The sequence below is a fragment of the Miniopterus schreibersii genome (assembly GCF_964146895.1).
Source record: "Miniopterus schreibersii genome assembly, chromosome: 2".
In the NCBI taxonomy this organism is placed as follows: Eukaryota; Metazoa; Chordata; class Mammalia; order Chiroptera; family Miniopteridae; genus Miniopterus; species Miniopterus schreibersii.
This window is the reverse complement of record NC_138102.1, coordinates 19939119-19956669: the sequence shown is the minus strand read 5'-3', so window position 1 is coordinate 19956669 and position 17551 is coordinate 19939119. Positions and strand designations below refer to the sequence as shown.

The 17551-nt window shown below is 54.5% G+C and overlaps 1 protein-coding gene across 2 annotated transcripts in view; it reads right to left on the bottom strand.

The window, feature by feature from the left end:
• The window catches only part of ADGRA2 (adhesion G protein-coupled receptor A2), a 34240-nt gene that overhangs the window by 3581 nt on the left and 13108 nt on the right, over positions 1–17551 (bottom strand). Inside the window, exons 3-18 of one of the 2 annotated variants that reach the window (XM_081129676.1) lie at positions 9180–9251; positions 8828–8953; positions 8590–8661; positions 8156–8319; positions 7503–7716; positions 6804–6968; positions 6016–6214; positions 5388–5537; positions 5097–5258; positions 4128–4352; positions 3735–3951; positions 2558–2766; positions 1732–1859; positions 1289–1412; positions 647–792; positions 41–130 (exon numbers count right to left, since the gene is read on the bottom strand). In XM_081129676.1, coding sequence (XP_080985802.1) covers positions 41–130; positions 647–792; positions 1289–1412; positions 1732–1859; positions 2558–2766; positions 3735–3951; positions 4128–4352; positions 5097–5258; positions 5388–5537; positions 6016–6214; positions 6804–6968; positions 7503–7716; positions 8156–8319; positions 8590–8661; positions 8828–8953; positions 9180–9251 — 2463 coding nt within the window. The remainder of the gene's footprint in view (positions 1–40; positions 131–646; positions 793–1288; positions 1413–1731; positions 1860–2557; positions 2767–3734; positions 3952–4127; positions 4353–5096; positions 5259–5387; positions 5538–6015; positions 6215–6803; positions 6969–7502; positions 7717–8155; positions 8320–8589; positions 8662–8827; positions 8954–9179; positions 9252–17551) is intronic. The other variant, XM_081129677.1, reaches the window with a different exon arrangement.

The following is a 17551-nucleotide window of genomic DNA, read 5'->3' as shown; positions in this document are numbered from 1 at the left end:
TGGGGAGGGTGGGTTTGGGGCAGGCAGGCAGCGTGCTCACTAGGGGCTGTGGTCCCGGTAGTTGTGGATGTTGACAGCAGCTGTGATGCCACAGATAATGAGTGGGATCCCTCCAGCGATCAAATAGAACCTGGAAGTAAATGGGTTTTGGGGGTCAGAGAGATGGGGGACAAGGGAGAGGAGCCAGGTGAGAGAACCCTTGAGTCAGGGTCTGTGTCCCATCTTCTTTCCTCTTTAAATTCTGTCAGAATTCTTTGCCAGGGATGCAAGGCCCCTACAGGGCAGGCTTGGTAGATCCCTAGGGGACTTGGCCAAGACTATTCTAAGGGACAGAGGCCAGAACTGCTCTCTCTCACCCTGAGTACAGAAGTTGGGGGTTTCCAGGTTCCCTGCTCAGTGCCCTTCCCTGGCATTGTAGTCACTTCCTTCCCTGGCCTTGTCATGCTTTAAAAGCCCTAAGGATGCACCCACTACGTGACCTGCAGCAACCTAGTGCCACCAAGGGCCTGACTCTTCTGTCTTTAGACAGTGGTCTCCCACGACCTTGGACCCACCTTGCATCCACCCTGGGAGAATTGATTTTGGTGTTCTACCAGCACCCTCTGAGCCCTTCCCCACTATGAAGCTGGTATCTGGAAGCATGTACCGGAGCATGGGACGGGGAGCAGGTGGGGCAGAGTCCCCTTCCTGTGGAGGGGGCGCCCTCCAGGTGAGCTCCTTGTGGAGGACGCGGGCCTTCACACCCATCCAGAGCAGTGTGGACAGTGAAGAGTAGTGCAGAGTGATGCCCACCTGCGGGATCAAGGCGCTGAGGCTGGGACTGCTACCAGATCAATGGGACTGGGCTGCTACCACTGGGGCCATGCCAGAGCCTCAGCCCCACAGTGTTCTCCCACTCCTCCCATGTTCCCCACCCCCAACTCCACCCAGATCCTCCCCCAGGTTCTGTCCCTGATATTACCCCCTTTACTTCTCCCCAGGTTTCTCCCACACTCCGGTGACTCTCCATGACCTTGTTACTGCTATCTGGTTTGTCCCCAACCTCTCCTCTGTTGCAGGTCCCCACTCTCCACCTTGAAGCTCCACCTCCTAGTTTTTCTGCTTCTTACCACTTTCTACTCTCATGCTACTCCCCCCGCCCAAGTTAGAATGGACACAGAGAGAACAATGGAGCTGGGGCCTATTCGTGTGAGCCCTCTTTTTCCTCCCCTGCACCTCCCTACTGCCTAGGCTGCCATCACTAATCTTGGAGCTCCCCAACCCCCACCCCAGCCCCTTCTCCTCTTACCGCCTGGCAGACCATCTGGTAGTTGGTGAGTGTGATGCCTCCTGCAAAGACGGCGGAGGTCATGGCCATGTGGAAGCACAGGTTCAGCAGCATATGCCAGCCCTTCCGGGACACATGGATGGAGCTGCCCCAGAAACAGTAATTAATGGGCCATCCAGCCCAAGGTCAGGCCCATGAGGTCTCAAGGCCATGGGGAGGGCCAAAGGGGGCGTGGCAGATATCTGTGTGCATGCAGGTGCGTGAACGTGATACAGGCCCCAGGGAAGGAAGGTCTTAACCCACAAAATGTGTTTTCCAACCCCAGAACCTTCCAATAAAATGCTAGGCAAGAGCCCAGGAAAGTCACGTGGACCTACTTGGGAAAGGAACACTTGCCAGTACTTAGTGAGCCCCCTCGCCCCCAGCCTTCCCACCACACCTTCCCTTCCTCCAAGAGTCCCCACCTGTGGTTGAGAATGTAGGTGATGATGGTGGAGAAGAGGCAGAGCAGCAGCAGGGCTGTGCAGGGGTACACGACCGGATGCAGCCCTGCTCCCGATCCCCCCACCTCCCTGGGAAAGGCACTCAGCTCCTGAAAGAGTGGGAAAGAGGAAGTGTGTACTAGGAATCCAGGAGCAGAGGCCGTCCCATGGAGTCCTGGCCAGTTCAGTGCCCTAGGCCAGTTTTCCTCTTCCCAAGCCTGGTCAGCTTGGGTCCTCAGCTTAGTCCATCTGCGCAGGCAAAGGCGTATGTACGTTCCATGACATCCACTCTTAGAAAGTTGGCCCATGTAGTGTTAATAATCTACTGCCTGCCTTTCTGGGGACTTTTCAGGTCCCTAGTCTGGAAGTAGGAGATGAGGAAAGAGGGGGAAGTCTCTGTCTATAATATAGCTGCATGCCTGCTCGGGGTCTGGGAAAGTAGGGTGTGAAATGTGCTGAGGGAGGGGGAACTAGATAGGGGTGAGTGAGGAGGGTGACCAGAAAGGAGAAGTGTCCTTTTTTCCCCACTTTGATAATCTGGATCTCAGGGAGTGCAGGCTGGGTCTCAGAACACCAGGCTGGGTGGTTCCACTCATTCTGGGAGTGGAAGCAGGACCTCCCTATCTCCTGAAAGATGAAAAGTGTGTGGGAGACTAGAGGGACACTTCCCCAAGTCCTGACAGTTTTGAGGCCTGACAAGGCCGTCCTTTATTTCAATATGGCCCTGGGTGATCGGAGAACCCTGCCTCTGCCTCGCACACCTCTCCTGTTCCCTGGCCTTCTCATCCCACAACCCTACTATACTCACCATGAGCACGGCCACATTGCCCAGGTGCTGGCAGTGCAGGGAGCTGACGTTGGGCTGGCTGGTTCGGAGCTGGCAGCCTTCGGAGCTCCAGCCCCCAGCCCCGCCGGGGCCCTCCTGGTTCCACCAAGCTGCCACAGGTTCGGCCCCCTCAGCCCAGTGCCTCAGGGAAATGGCCACTGGCTCTGTCAGGTTTCCCACACCACAGCCACCTACAGGGGGAGAGAAGTCCACAGAGGCACACACGAGGCTGTGGGGGGCTGGCCCGGTGGAACTAAGCAGCAGCCAAGCAGGCATGGGACACCCTTGGGCTGTGTGTGTGTGTGGATATAGTCAGATACCAAATGGGGGCCTGGCTCCAGGTGCTCAGTCTAACTGGGGCGACACCAGAATGAATCAAAATAAAAGCACTGGGCCCTGGCTGGTGTGGCTCAGTTGGTTGGGTTGTCGAACCATACACCTAAAGGTGGCAGGTTTGATTCCTGGTCAGGGCTCATACCCAGGTTGTGGGTTCGATCCCTGGTTGGGGCATGTACAGGAGACAACCAATCGATGTTTCTCTTTCTCTTTCTCCCTCTCTCTCGCTCTCGCCCTCTCCCTCTCCCTCTTCCTCTCCCTCTCCCTCTCCCTCTCCCTAAAATCAAGAATAATAATAAAAAAAACATATCCTTGGGTGAAGATTATAAATAAATAAGTAAAAATAAAAGCACTGGGAGGTGGCCCGCTCTAAGTACTAAAACAGTGGTGGTGACATGCCCTACAAGAGAGGACTCTAGGGCTGCGGTCAAGGACAAGAAGGTAGGAAGTAATGCTGAGGGAGTGAAAGCCCAGGTGAAGAGACGATTCGGGATGGCACCCCTGAGAGGGAGAGTTGGCACCGGGTTAGGAAGGTGGGACGGAGAGAAGCCTGGTGGGTCAAGGGTTTGTACTTGTGGCCCTTTGAAATTTGACAAATCTGGGATATAAAATCCAGTGTCTTCCGGAACCTTTTCTCCAGCAGCCCCTTTCTTGACGGGCGTCTGGGTTTCCATCCTCCTTGGAAATGGGGAGGGGCCACCGGACTCTGCCACCTCCACCAGGATGGTAGGGGTGCTGGTGGGTGAGGGAAGGGCAGGATGAAGGGGCACAGGGCAGGCACTTAGGAGGGGTCCCATGCGGTACCCTGAGCTCAGCCGCTTACTTGTTCCTGCAAAGATGACCGGTGTGGCCACACCACGCCTCTTGCCAGGTCCCACAGCTCCAGGGCGGGAGGTATTTCCGTGGCTGCGGAAGAGGCGGCCATTTCGGAAGACGAGCAGTTGCAGGGTGCAGTCTGGGGGCACTGGGGGTGCCAGGGCAGCCGGAAGGGACGAGAACAGACTGGGCGGCAGCTGGATAGAGGCCAGGGCCACGCTGTTCTGGGGGGGACAACGGAGTTCCTCAGAGACACCAAGATCCCCTGGGACTCTGATGTCTTCCTCCTGCCTCCCCTAACTCCTCTCCCAGTCCAGCCTCCTCTCACATCATCCACCCCCACCAGGCACCTGCATCTTGGCACCTCCCCTCGTAGTATCCTCCGTGCCCCAGTGCCCACCTTGATGTGGAAAGATGACAGAGAAATGTTGGGCCTCCCGGTGGTACAGCGGAAGCGGAGCTGCTGATCCGCCAGGGGCTCCAGCTCGGGAGAGGGGTTCTGGCCAAGGCCTGTGGGCCGGGTGCCAGGCCCACCTGCCTCCCTCCTTTGGAAGGCTGTGCAGGTCAGGCCCACATAGCTGTGCGGCTTGATGAGGTAGGCCTCCAGTGCCACATTCCTCGAGTTCTAGGGACAGGGAACTTGTCACCCATCCCTCTGATACACGGCAGCCCTGCTTTGGCCTTCTCCTGCCTGAGACTGCAATCCCTGCCTGCAGATCTGCTCAGGCCCTGTCCCTCTACCCTGGACTCCTCACTGTCTCCTCCAGGCCTGACCAGTCTTACGTCTGTCATGGAGTCTCCCCAGCCCTGGGCCATGGTGCCTTCTTCCTCCTAAGCCCTTCCTCCCACTCATTCATGCCCCACCTTGTATCTCATGCCCCTTTTAACACGGACTAGTTCTGCTTCTCCAGCTAAGTTCCTGTATTCCTGAAGGTATCAACACAATATCTTTTTTTTTCTTAAAACATTTTTTTTTTTAAAGCACAATATCTTGCACGTAGAAGGTGCTCTGCTATGGTTGTTAATTGATTCACAACCCACCATTGGAAATGTCACCCTCATCTCAGGGGAAAGAGGTCTCCATTACTCCACACTCCACCACAGTGCTATCCCCCTACAACTTAATTCCCCACCACAACGTCATGCGTAACTTCTCCAGTGTCACTGGCCTCCCTCTCTTTGCACTGTCCCTGACTGCTCAGGATCTGATGCCACACGACTGGGAATCTGGTCCAGTTAGGTGTTCATGGCAGGTGCACAGCTGGAGGGCTTGCTGCCTGAGAGAGAAGCGTTTCCCTCCTGGATGACTCTAGGTTCCCTCCCAGTGTCAGGCCCCCCAGGAGCTCCCTCCCCAGCTGACCCACATTACCACGGAGATGTGCTGGGCATGGGGGCTCAAGGCAGCCCCCCCAATGCGCTCTAGGGCACCCACGATGCCGCTGCAGGCCTTGTCCTCCCGCTGGGCCAGCCACAGCAAGTGCTCATCTACCAGCATCAGGTTGCTGGCCATGTCCACCATCACTTCCACCAGCTGGGGGGCAGGGCAGGGAGTCACTAAGGCATGAGTGAGGTTTGGGACCCAGGGGCTGGGGTGTGAGAGACTTGAGCAAATGGGGAGCAGGAGGTTTCCAGGGGCCCTAGAGGCCTGGTTGAATCTTACCTCTTTGATCTGGTCGACATAACCCAAAAATTTCTGGATCATCTGAGCCACATAAACTACATCCATCATGTCCGAGAAGCTGGCAGCCTCAGCCGTGTACACTCGCAGCTGGTGGGCCAGGGTCAGTGCGTTGGAGGCGTTGATGGGCATCTGGGAGTGTTAGGGAAAGACAGGGGATAGTCCAGTCCTTCTCCTTCTTCCGGAGAAGTGCCCCTAGGGGCCCCTCCTCTGTGCTAATGCTTAGGGTACAGTGCCTGAGGAGAGGGGTCTAGCCCACCGGCTGGGTCTAATCAAGGTAGAACACACGCATAAGGAGTGAGCTCATCAGGACTCAGGGCAACCCACTTCTAGTGCCACTGGCCCAAGGACAATGGATGACTCATTCTGTCCTTGCTTTCCCCCTTAAGATGGCCTGGCTGTGTTGGGGGATGAAGATGCTTGGGGTTGCTTGCACTTCTGAGTATGGCCTTGGGGGTCTGAATCCCCTGGAGAAGGAAAGCTGTATAAGAGCGAGAGCTCCTCACAGTGCACACCCAAGGAGCAGAGGAGCAGTTGTGAGGCTTCTCCCCTCCCCAGTCCCTGGAACCAGAGCTGAGGGGGTGCCCCCCACCCCCTGTCCTGGCCTCACCAGCACGAATGTGTAGAGCACCCGGGTAATGTCGTTGGTGTACAGACAGTGAGAGTAGTCCCCTGGCTCCCAGCGGCCAGCTCGGTCACACCGGCGGGAGGCCCGGGTGCCAGGGGCACCCCCACTCAGGGGCACCGAGGTGAAGGGATACTGCAGGCAGGATTGGTAGGCTGTGATGCCAGCCAGAGTTCGAGGCCACCTGGGGGCAGAGGCAGGAGTTGCCAATGACCCAGGCCCCTCAAGGCAAGGGCTCCCACCCCTGCCCTTAGAATTGTGATGCCAGACCCCTTGAGAGAAGGATCCAGAAGAGTGGTTTGGGGCTGGCCTTCAAGGGGTTCCCAAGTTCCACCTTCTTTCTACTGTATTTGTACTGCTAGTGCTGTTGTTGGTGCTATGGGGGCTGGACTCCAAGTCCCGAGTTCAAGTCACTTATCCTTTTTGGGTCTCACTATTCTCAGCTGTACAATAGGGAGAATCATACCTCCTTCCTAACTGAGAGGGCAGTTGGGATACTGAATATAATATTCAAGTGAGAGAGCTTTGTAAACTATTAATACACTTTTTTGTTCTGCACCACACATTTCAGATGGTGGTTATAACCGCAAAGATGAGGTCTCCTAATACAACAGCAGGACTTGGAGCTGAATGAATAAAGGAAGTGTTTTCTCCATCTTAGAGTGGATGGGGAGACCCTGGTCACTTGTGGTCTCAGATGTAAGAGGTGGGGTGGGGTGGGGGGCTGGGTCCAGAAGGTGTTTGGGTCTCTGGGGCAGCAGAGCACACCGAACCTGAAGTCCCCTCGGTTGTTGGCGACACGCTCAGCTGGGCAGTAGGAGGCAGAGGTCTCCAGCACCACAATCTCCACCTTCTTGCTGGTGTTGCCCTGGACCGTGGACACGGAGCACTCCCATTCGCCTGAGGCCCCCACACCGATGTGAGACAGGGTCAGCTCACTGCAGGCGGGCGGGCAGGGCTGGCTTGGTGAGGCACTGGGGGGCCATGCCACCCCCCCAGTGCCCCTAGTCTGGCCACCCACAGGTGCCCTGCCCCAGGATGTGTAGGATGAGCTTCGGTGTTCTTTATTCTTTAATTGAGTGAGAGTTACAAGTACATACTCCTTTAATTTTGATTGGCCTTGTGATAATGTTTTCCTGAGCTTCACTTGCCCCATCTTTATCATGGAGATACTACCTCTCTTACAAGTCTATTGGAGAGATTAAGTCTGATAACATAGGTGAGAGCCATTTTAGTAAAAGCTCTAAAGAAATGTCAGATATAATCATTTTTTCTATCAGGCATTTAATTTCTACCCCTTACCCAGACCACTGACTTAGTCCTGAATTTCCGTGAGCACACATACACACATGCGCACTCTTACACAGCTGGCATACTCCCAGGAAGGTGTCTGGGCAGAGCTCCTTTAGGGGTGGGAAATGGTGCTGTGGCCACCTCCGGCCCTGGCTGGGAAGGGGCAGTGGGGCCTGTACCTGGTGATGAAGGTGCAGTCGTGAATGAGGCTCTCAGCCAGGAGGATGCCCGCCTGCTCATCGCCCTCCACGGGGGCCCGGTTGTGGTACCAGCGTATGCGGGTGTCATTGCCCAGGTAACTGGCAGAGCACTGGAAGGGCAGGCGGTCGCCCTGGAACACCACTTGGCGTAGGGATGGGATGAGGTGGTGCGTGTGTAGCTCCAGGGCCCCCTCTGTGGGAGACAGGAGCAGCGGGGCCTGAGTGCGCAGGTGTGTGCACCTGCACCAGGGTGGGAGAGTCCAGGAGGGGCAGGGCCAGGCCTCCTCTGTCTGGGGGCTGGGGAAGGAAAGGGGGCGGGAGAAAGTCTCCAGAGACAGGAGCACCAGAGAGCAGCAGGAGAGTTTTGGACAAACAAGTAAAAGTGCACCTTTCCACATCACATCTCACCCCAGATGAAAACATAAAGCAGCAGGCCCAAAGGAAGTTTAGAAAAGCTGCTGGAAGACAACCCCCAGTGGGATCTGAGGGAAAGGATGCTTCAGAGAACATGCCCATCACCTAGTAACACTTCAGGCAGAGGGGCCTTGAGCCAGCCAGGTCCTTCAGAGGACTTTGGGCCCCAAGGGGTGGGCAGGATCTCTGGCAGGTGTGCAGGGTGAGGATTTGCTCACCACAGCGTAGCTGAGCCTCCTGGAGGCTGCCCAGGGCCTGGGCATGCAGGGCACTGGGGTAGGCACAGAGTGTGCGTTCGGACAGCTGCAGGGAGTGATTCCGGGCCCAGGATGGCAGCCAGCGCAGGCGGCAGTCACAAGTCAAGAACTCAGTGCCGAAGTCCCTGCAGAGTGGGTAGAGAGGCCATGGAAGTAGAGTGTGGGCTCACGGAGTGGAGATGGAGCCCCACGAAGGGACTGAGGCTGGAGAGGGCAAACTTAGGTATGTGTGCACCAGCCCAGCAATCATGGGAAGGCAAATATGGTGGAGTCTCAGCCACTGTCTGTCCTGCCTACTCATGAGGCTGGCCACTGTGGTTGTGCCCGGGTGTCTCCCTCCTGGGCAGAGGAACAAAGCAGGGGTCTGAGTCCTTGGGCTGGGAAAAGATACTCACACAAGCCTAAGGGCTGGCAGCTCATCAAAGACCCCAGGTTGCAGACTGGAGAAGATGTTTCCAGATATGTTTCTGCAGGGGGCAGGGAACAGTGAGCCAGATCTTAGGGTCTCCTGGCGCCAGAGAGGGGAAGGGGGAGTGAAGGGCATGCAGGGACCTGTAAGGGTTTGGGGCTGTCTTCCTCCTCCCAAACCATCCTTTGGTGTGAGCCTTCCCGCTCCCCTCTCCCCTCACTTACAGTCGGAGAAGCCTGGGGAGGCCTTGGAAGGTCTCAGAGGTGAGACAGCCAATCCGGTTGTTGGAGAGATCTCTAGAAAGGTACACACACAACCTCAGCAAGCCGGCTCCGTGGTAGCACACAGATCTGCTTGTGAGGGACACACAAGTGTGGTTGGGGCTTATGTGGAAAGCAGAGTGAAAAAGGAGATGAGGTTGGGGTTTGAAATTTCTGCCCCCAGCCAATATGGGTGGGTGAGAAGAAGGGACGGTGAGGGTAAGCAGGAGGGGTGGTTGCTCATGGGCTCCATGGGACCTTGTCCAGGGATAAGGGGAGGGCTGGGAGGTTTGGGGGGGCAGGACATGCCACTCACAAGCGCTTCAGCTCCCCCAGGCCTAGGAAGGCACCGGGCTGCACAGTACTGATGACGTTACTCCTCAGGTCCCTGTGGGAGGAAAGTGGGGAGGCCTCATACCTCCTGCTCTGGGGGCCACACTGTCACCAGAAGTATTGGGACTCAGTTTTCTCCTAAATCACCTCTCCTTAGCACTGGCTGCAAAGTTGGATGAAGGACCCTGACCCTCAGACAGGTTTCTGCAGCCTTCCTGCCTGACATAAGGGGCACTTGGTCAGAAAGACGGCAGCGAGGATGTAAATTCCAAGAGAGGGCATGAAAGGGCCTCAGATGAGGAAGCTGGAAGTGGAACAGTGAACAAGAAGTGGTTTGAGCCTGGGACTCAGATTTGGGAGGCCTTGGTTCCACCTCTGAGCTGCCCTGAGTATCTCACAAGGCGGTTGTAAGAATCATTTCAAAGTGGGTGTTACAGTCTTTTGTAAATTACTCTACGAAAGTTAAAATCTTCAGCCTGGCTGTTAGGAGGCATTTTTATGGCTATCTTGGGAATCTCTCCATTTGACAATGAGGAAATAGGTCAGGCATCGGGTTGATGATCACATGGATGCTGACCTGGTCTCAGGGTCCCAGACTCCAAGGCAGGGCTATAAATCACCTAACCCGGCCCTTCAGGGCGGATGTTTGCTCACGGTCCTGCACCTGCCTCCCCCCAAGGTCTCCTAGGAGCCCAAAAAGCTGAGAGGAGGTGGCAAGGGAAGTAACACTCAGGGCTGAGCTCCAGCAGGTCACAGACAGGATGGAAGATGGTGGAGCCTCTGCCACTCCCCAGGCCAGACTGAGGCAGGGGGCTCTTGGCTCTCCCTGACAAAGCCTCAGGGACATATCTGGATTATGGACAGGAGGGGGTTAACTGAGTCAGCTCCCTGCTGGGAGAAGAGGAAATGGGTGTCCGGGATGGGGAGGTACCATCCCACCAGGGGGCCTGTTTTTGCACTGAGAGTCCCAGTTGGGGACATAAACACAGACACACAGACACACACGAACATACACACACACACACACACACACATAGAGGGAGAGAGGGAGGGAGGGAGGGAGGGAGGGAGGGAGGGAGGGAGGGAGGGAGGGAGGGAGCACGTGAGCAAGCGTGCAATGGAACACCCTGCTCAGCCCTGCCCATGGTCAGGGGTCCTCATACCTCAGCTCTGTCTCATACCGAGGGCTCAGCCAGCCTCCATAACCCTGAGTCCCCTTGGGAAAGAAGGGAAAGCCACCAGAAGGGGCCAGTTTCCCAGAGGGATGGCTTCCATGCCCAGATGTGCCGGGAGGTGCCCCAGGCCCAGCACGCGCGGGGAATGTGCAAGTACACAGGCCCTAGAACACTCCCACAGCGCGGGGACTGGAGAGGGCTGGGTGAGTGCCCCGCCGGCCCAGGGTTGTCCTTCCTGCCTGCCACCCCCCTTTTGCTGCTGCCCAAATCCCCGCCTTCATTGCTCCCCCTCCGATGCTGTTCCAGCATGTGCCCCCTGGCCCCTGTTGGGGTCTGGCCATTCTCAGGGCTCTGTATCCCACCCCCATGCGGGGGACGGGCAGAGGGAAACACATTCCTCATTGTGTCACTTCCCTTCATGGGCTGCCAAGGGGCTGGGCTGCAGCCCCCCGCCCCTGCCCTCTAGCTTGCGCGTGTTTATTCCCATTTCCTCCCCGGCCTCCCTGAGAACCCCCACCCCGCCCGCCCCACTGATGCTCTGCAGATGGGAGCAAGGCGGCCTGCTCACCCCAGCGCTTTCCTGCCCTGGGCTTCCTGCAGCCCAGCCAAGCGGGGCCTACTGTGAAAGGGTTGCTTCCACCAACTGCTGGCACCCCTTCCTCCTTGCAGAGTGGCTTCCTGGGTGACCAAGGCAGCCCCTCAAGTACCCTTGGGAGCTGGCCTGCTTGTCCAGACCAGCCAGTCCTGGGTCCTCTCTTGAAGGGCACAGGTCAGGGGCTGCTCACTGGGCTGAGCTCTGACAGCCCGATGGGGTGGAGTCCCCACACAGCAGCTGACTCCTGGTCCCTGGTCCCCAAGCAGCTGTTGGGCCTGCCCTCCCTAGCAGATGGAGGGTATGCTATGATAGAACTTGGGTATTTTTCAGACCTATGAGGCCCTTGTAGGCTGGTGGTTCTGCACCTTTCTTGCTTAGCACATCCTTTTGAAAATCTGATGATGGCTATGGACTCCTGCCCCAGAAAAATGCATACATCCGACATTGAGCATATGACTTCAGGGGCTTGTGGAACCCAAGTTATGAACCCCTGCCCTGGATTGTCTAATCTGGTCCCTTCATTTCTTAGATGAGGTCATGAGGACCCACAGATGTTTCTGTGATGTGGGATCTCCAGTCCTTCTCTGCTTCCACAGAGCTGTGGTATTGGAACCTGGAGGAGGTGTCGCAGATGGATGGAGCCTCCCCTCCCCCATACCTCTTGCCCAACCCAGACCAGGCTCCCTTGACTTAGCACACCCCTCTCCCTCTATCTATGTCAATATGGAGGAGAAAGACACCCCACCCCCACTATGGCAGAAGTGTGTGTGGGGGGGTAGATTTCTGGGAGCAAATCATACCCTATACCCTTCTTGGGAAAACAGAAGCTCAGGAAGCTGAATGTGCAAGAGTCTGTGTGCAAGCACACACAACAAAACAGTGGATTGATAAGTTTGACTTAATAAAAAATTAAACCTTTTGCTCTTTAAAGGACACCATTAAGAAAGTGAAAGATGCCCTGTAGAAGAGAGAAAATATTTCCATAAATCATATGCCTGATAAGGGACTTCTATCCAGAATTTATAAAGAACTCTTAACAGCTCAGTTATAAAAAGACAAATAACCCAGCTGAAAAAAATGGGCAAAGGATTTGAATAGACATACAGAGGACACACGAACGACCAATTAATACATGAAAAGGCGCTCAACACAGTTAGCCATTAGGGAAATGCAAATCAAAACCGCAACAAGATGCCACATCCAACAAAAAATACAGACAACAGCAAATAGTGATACACATGTGGAGAGACTGGGGCCCTTGCACATCACTGGCAGGGGTATAAATGGTGCAGCCACTTTGGAAAACAGTATGGTAGCTGGAGTAACCATATGACCCAGCAATTCCACTCCTAGGTGGCTATCCAAGAGAAGCGAACACACACCCACACAAAAAAACCTGTACAGGATTGTCCATAGTAACATTATTTCCAATAAGCCAAAAAGTGGAAAAACCTCAAATGCCTATCAACTGATAAATGAATAAACAAAAATGTGCTAGTCACACAAGGAATATTTTTCGGCCATAAAAATGAAGTGCTGATACATGCTATCATGTGAATGAGCCTTGAAAACATTATGCTAAGTGAAAGAATCCAGTTACAAAAGACCACATAATCCCATTTATATGAAACGTCCAGAACAGGCAAATCTATGCAGACAGAAAGTAGATTAGTGGTTGCTTAGGGCTGGGAAATAGGGAGTGACTGCTAATGCTTCAAGGTTGGAGGGTGATGAAAATGTTCTAAAATTAGATTATGATGATTGCACAACTGTGTAAATACACTAAAAACCATTGGGTTGTGCAGTTTAAATGGGCGAACTTTATGGTTTGTAAATTACATCTCACTAAGGTTGTCAAAAGAGAGCATGTGAGTTTGTATGACAGAGTGTGCGTGTGTGTGTGCGTGTGTCTGTGTGTGTGCGTGCGTGTGTGTGCGTGTGTGCGTGTGTCTGTGTGCGCGCGCGTGTGTGTGTCTGTGTGTGTGCGTGTGTGTCTGTGTGTGTGTGCGTGTCTGTGTGTGTGCGCGTGTGCGTGCGTGTGTGCGTGTGTGTGTGCGTGTGCGCGTGTGTGTGTGTGTGTGCGTGTGCGTGTGTGCGTGTGTGTGCGTGTGTGTGTGTGTGTGTGTACCACGTTTGGACAGGGCGGGGCAGCACAAAGCTGGCTCCCGGCAGACCTCCCTGCTTGTAGGTTTGGAAACCAAATTACTGGTTCGGCGGCCGCAGAGCAGCCTTCCCTGTGCTCTCCAGGACTTCCAGGGTTCATTAGAAAGCGGGGCTGGCTGAGAAGGGGGTTAAACACCCCCGCAGGTACAGCGGTTGTCTGGGGGGAGGAGGGGGAGAGGTTCTGGTGGCCGGGAGGAAATCCCAGATGGTCCCAGCCTCCCTCCGCCCCCAAGCCCAGGGCCCCTCTCATCTCTGATATCATCCAACAGGTATTTATTGAGCACATACCCTGTGCCAGGCATTGGAGCTACGGCAGCAAGAGGCTGTCCCTGAGCCCACCGGCCTCCCTCCGCGGCCTTCAGCTGCGCGGAGCCCAGGGCAGCCTCCCGGCCGCATTCCTCCCCAGTGTGTGTGTGGGGGGGGGGGGGCAGAGGGGGGATGGGAAGGGGAGGAGGGACCGAGCCCCTTCGCCCCGCCTACAGATTAATGGAAACCACCTGGCTGGTGAGCGGCACTCCACCCCCAGACCCCACTTGCCACCATTCCCATGACCATCTGCTTCTAATGAGAGCCCCATCCCCCTGCATACCAGCCCCCCGGGCTTATTAATCTCATTAGGCAATGACAAATCATCCCGGGGCTGAGCAGGCTCCCGCCCCAGGCCCTTTCCTCCAGGCGCCGGCCTCGGGGCGGTGTCCACACAGCCTCTCGCTCGCTCTCCCCGCTCGCTTCCGCGCCCCCTCCCGGGGCTGGCTGCCCTGTGGCCCGCTTGGTCCCGGGTTCTCAGTGTGATGGGGCACCCCCCGAGCCCTGGGAAGCCTGATGGTGGCCTGCTCCCTGTGGAATGGGCTTGGTGGGAGATCTGGGCAGAGATGCGAGGCCTCGGGGACTTTCAGCACCTCCATTTCATCTGCATGACTGCCTGCTCAGCGCTGGGGACTCTGGACAAACCCTAGGCAAGGGCAATGAAGGGGCGCAATGGCAATGAAGGGGCGTATAACATCTTGCAACTTGGAACTCTTCTGAGGGGAAGGGAACTGCCATTTACTAACTGAAAGCCCACGCTGTCCCGGGCTCTCTTCCTAGAGAAACTCGTCCATTCCCATGACAACCTGTCAGGGGAACATGCACTGTCCCATTTTCCAGGGGAAAAGCCCGAGGCTTGGACAGGCACCTGAAAGGTAAACGGCAGAGGCATGATTCAATCCCAGGCCCCTTTTTACTGCACAGTAAGCTCTGTGCCCTTTCATAGCCTGCCTAACCCCATGCCAGCAACAAACAGGCTTGTCCACGCTGAGGGGTGGTGGAATACAGAGAGGGGGGCCTCACCCATGTCTGGGCCCTTCTGTACACTTCTTGGGCTGGCCATGAACTGCCTCTGCTGGACCTTGTTTCAGGTTTTCTTGTCCACAGGGCCTGGCTGATAAAGGTGTGTCTCCTGTATTCCCACCCTCACCCCCAACCTCTCTGGAGCATGGGTACTCCCATGGGATCAACTCGGACCCATTCCCACTCCTCACCCTTTCTGTCTCCTCCCCAGCCTAGGGTCTTGCATTGCAAACCAGGGACCATAAAGACCTGTTCCCCCCACAGGCTTACATCGGATCCATTCTCAGAGGCCAGAGTGGTGCTCGGCACAGGGAGGCAATACCAACATTTTCTGGAGCAGCCCAGACCTACCACTTCAGTTATTAGACTAGGCCCCAACCCTCCTACGGGACTTGCTGCTATGGACTGTGGGATGTTAAGCGCCACGGGCTCGGCTGCCCAAGCCTGGAGGTCTCAGCGTGACAGGACAGAGAGATCAGTGTTTCCTGGCACCAACTGCATGCCAGGCCACGGCGTCTCTTTTGTGATGAATAGGCCCACAGTCTACGGGTCATCTGGTCCACTGGTTCCCAACCCCAGATGAGAATTGCCTGCATACCTTGTAAGAAATTCCCAGGCCCCTTCCAACCTGATGAATTAGCATCTGTGGGAGTGGAGGCCCAGACCCTATCCCACCTCTGGGGTAGTGAGAGAGTAGTTGTGATGATTAGTTTTGTGTCCACTAGGCCAGGCTATAGCATCCAGTAACTTAATCAAACACTAATCTAGGTGTTGTGTAGGCATTTTGTAGATTTGTTTAACATGTATGATCACTTGACTTTAAATAAAGGAGATTACCTTTGATAATATGGGTGGGCCTCATCCAATCAGTTGAAGGCTTTAATAGCAAAAGCTGAGGTTTCCCGGAGGAGAAATTCTGTCTCAAGACTAGAGCATCAACTCCTGCCTGACTTTCCAGCTTGCAGGTCTGCCCTACAGATTTTGGATTTGTCAGCCCCCATATCACGTGAACCATTTCCTTAAAATAAATTTCTTTATAAAGAAATAAAATAAGATAATTTCTTTATATGTTATATAAAGATACACACACATACATCTCTGATTGGTTCTATTTCTCTGGAGAATCCTGACTGATACAATAGTGATCAACCAGGCTGGAGACCCTGAGGCCTCCAGACCCTGCACCACCTTTCCATCCCTGGGAAGCGTGGGCATCTGCTGAACACAGTGCCTCCCTCTGCCCAGAGGCCTCCCCTCCTTTGGAATGACCAGCCACATCACTTTGCTTTATGATCTCTTCCTTCATATGCAGTACTTCTCACACACACACACACACACACACACACACACACACAGGATCACAGAATTTTAAATCCATAATGCACCTTACAAATCACCCTGTCCCCACCTCCCTTTTTACAGATGAGGAAACTGAGGACCCAAACCTGGCACCCACCCCTGCATCTCTCTGACCTCATCTCTGACCACTTCCTAGTCACAATGCCTTTCTGTTCCCTAGACTCACCAGGCATTGTCTGGACTTGAGGGCCTTGCCAACTGCCAATCTATCTAGCCCCCAGATTCCTCCTGATTCTTCTGCCCCTTGAGTTTCAGGCTCAGTCACCTTGTCAGCGACGCCTTTCTTGACCTCACTACATAACAGAGCACCTCCCCCATATTGCTTTCTATCCTGCTTCATTTTTCTTTGTAGCACTTATTATACATATTATACATTTATTTGCTATTTTCTGGGTCCCATCAGTAGCGGGTAAGTTCCATGAGGGCAGGCACTTGGTCTATTGTGCTCACTCCTAATGCCTAGAAGAGATTGGCACATAAATAAAGGAAATTTGTGATCTATAAATGAATAATAAAATATAATAAATAAAGGGAGCTCAATAAAGTTCTCTAGAATGAATGACCAGAATGATTCCTAACAGAGCAGGGGCTCAAACTCAGGACCTTGACTTTTCACTCAAGTGCTTGTTCTCATGCTCAGCACCCCTTCCACCTCATAGGACTCAGGATTTAGTCATAGCTCTTTGACTATTCTCCTACTTTTCTCTGATTGCCTCCCACGCTTTGCATGCACCTGTTATGTGGTGACCAGAGTCACAGTGCTGGGGAGGAGTCCAATTCAATATGTTGGCATGGGGGGGAAGAAAAGGGCCAACTTTTCTTCTTTATCAGAAGATCTACCCTCATGAGATTGAAGGGTGAGGAGGAGGCAGACCTAGTGGGCCTCTGACTGATAAATCGAGGGGGTAAAGATGGGAAGATGTCAGTGAGCACACAAGAGGCTCAGAGAGGTGAATGCTCATGTTAAGGAGAAGGGAGAACATCTCTGGGTGGTGAATGGCCCTTGTGGGGCAAAGCAAAGGGCTGGAGAGGCAGCTGTGGTTTGTCTTCCTCCCAAAGATCCTGGAAGGAGAGTCTGGTTTCCTGCCAGTCAGCCCTCTAAGACCATGCTTGGGCTGAGCATAGGAATCAGAGCTCCGAAATGTTAACTGCATTGAGAAGATAAAACCTGCCCAAGGAGACGTTAGATAGCAGCTTGGTGGCAGCTCTTTCCACTTGCCTCGACCACCCAGTTTGTGAGATGCAGAACAGACGATCAGAGGGACCTGGTCACAGAGCTGTGTTGACACCAAAGTTAACATCCCAAGACCCCCTCCCACCCCCAGTATGCCCCAGATCAGACAGAACGTGCTCTGCCTCCCCACCCCCACTAACCAAGCCAGGCCATCAGGCTTTCCTCACCGAATGGGGAGAGGGGTTGGAGGAGAGGCTTTCCCTTCCCCTGTGAAGTGGGTGTAATAGAGACAACCTCATAAGGTTGTCGTGGTTAAAGATCTAAATTCCTTGCCACATAGATACTGCATCTCTATTTCCCTTGAAATTTCCAGCCTTCACGGATCCTTCCTTTGGACTTGATGTAAACCCATCCTACTTCATTCTAATACACATGGCATTGTCTGTGGTTTCCACTAGACTGTAAGTTCTTTGGGTCTGTGGGAGCAGGCTTCTGCTTTATTCTTTTGTATCTTCCATCACATCTACCCAAGCCTTTTAGGCAAAATGGTTCTAGAGGGG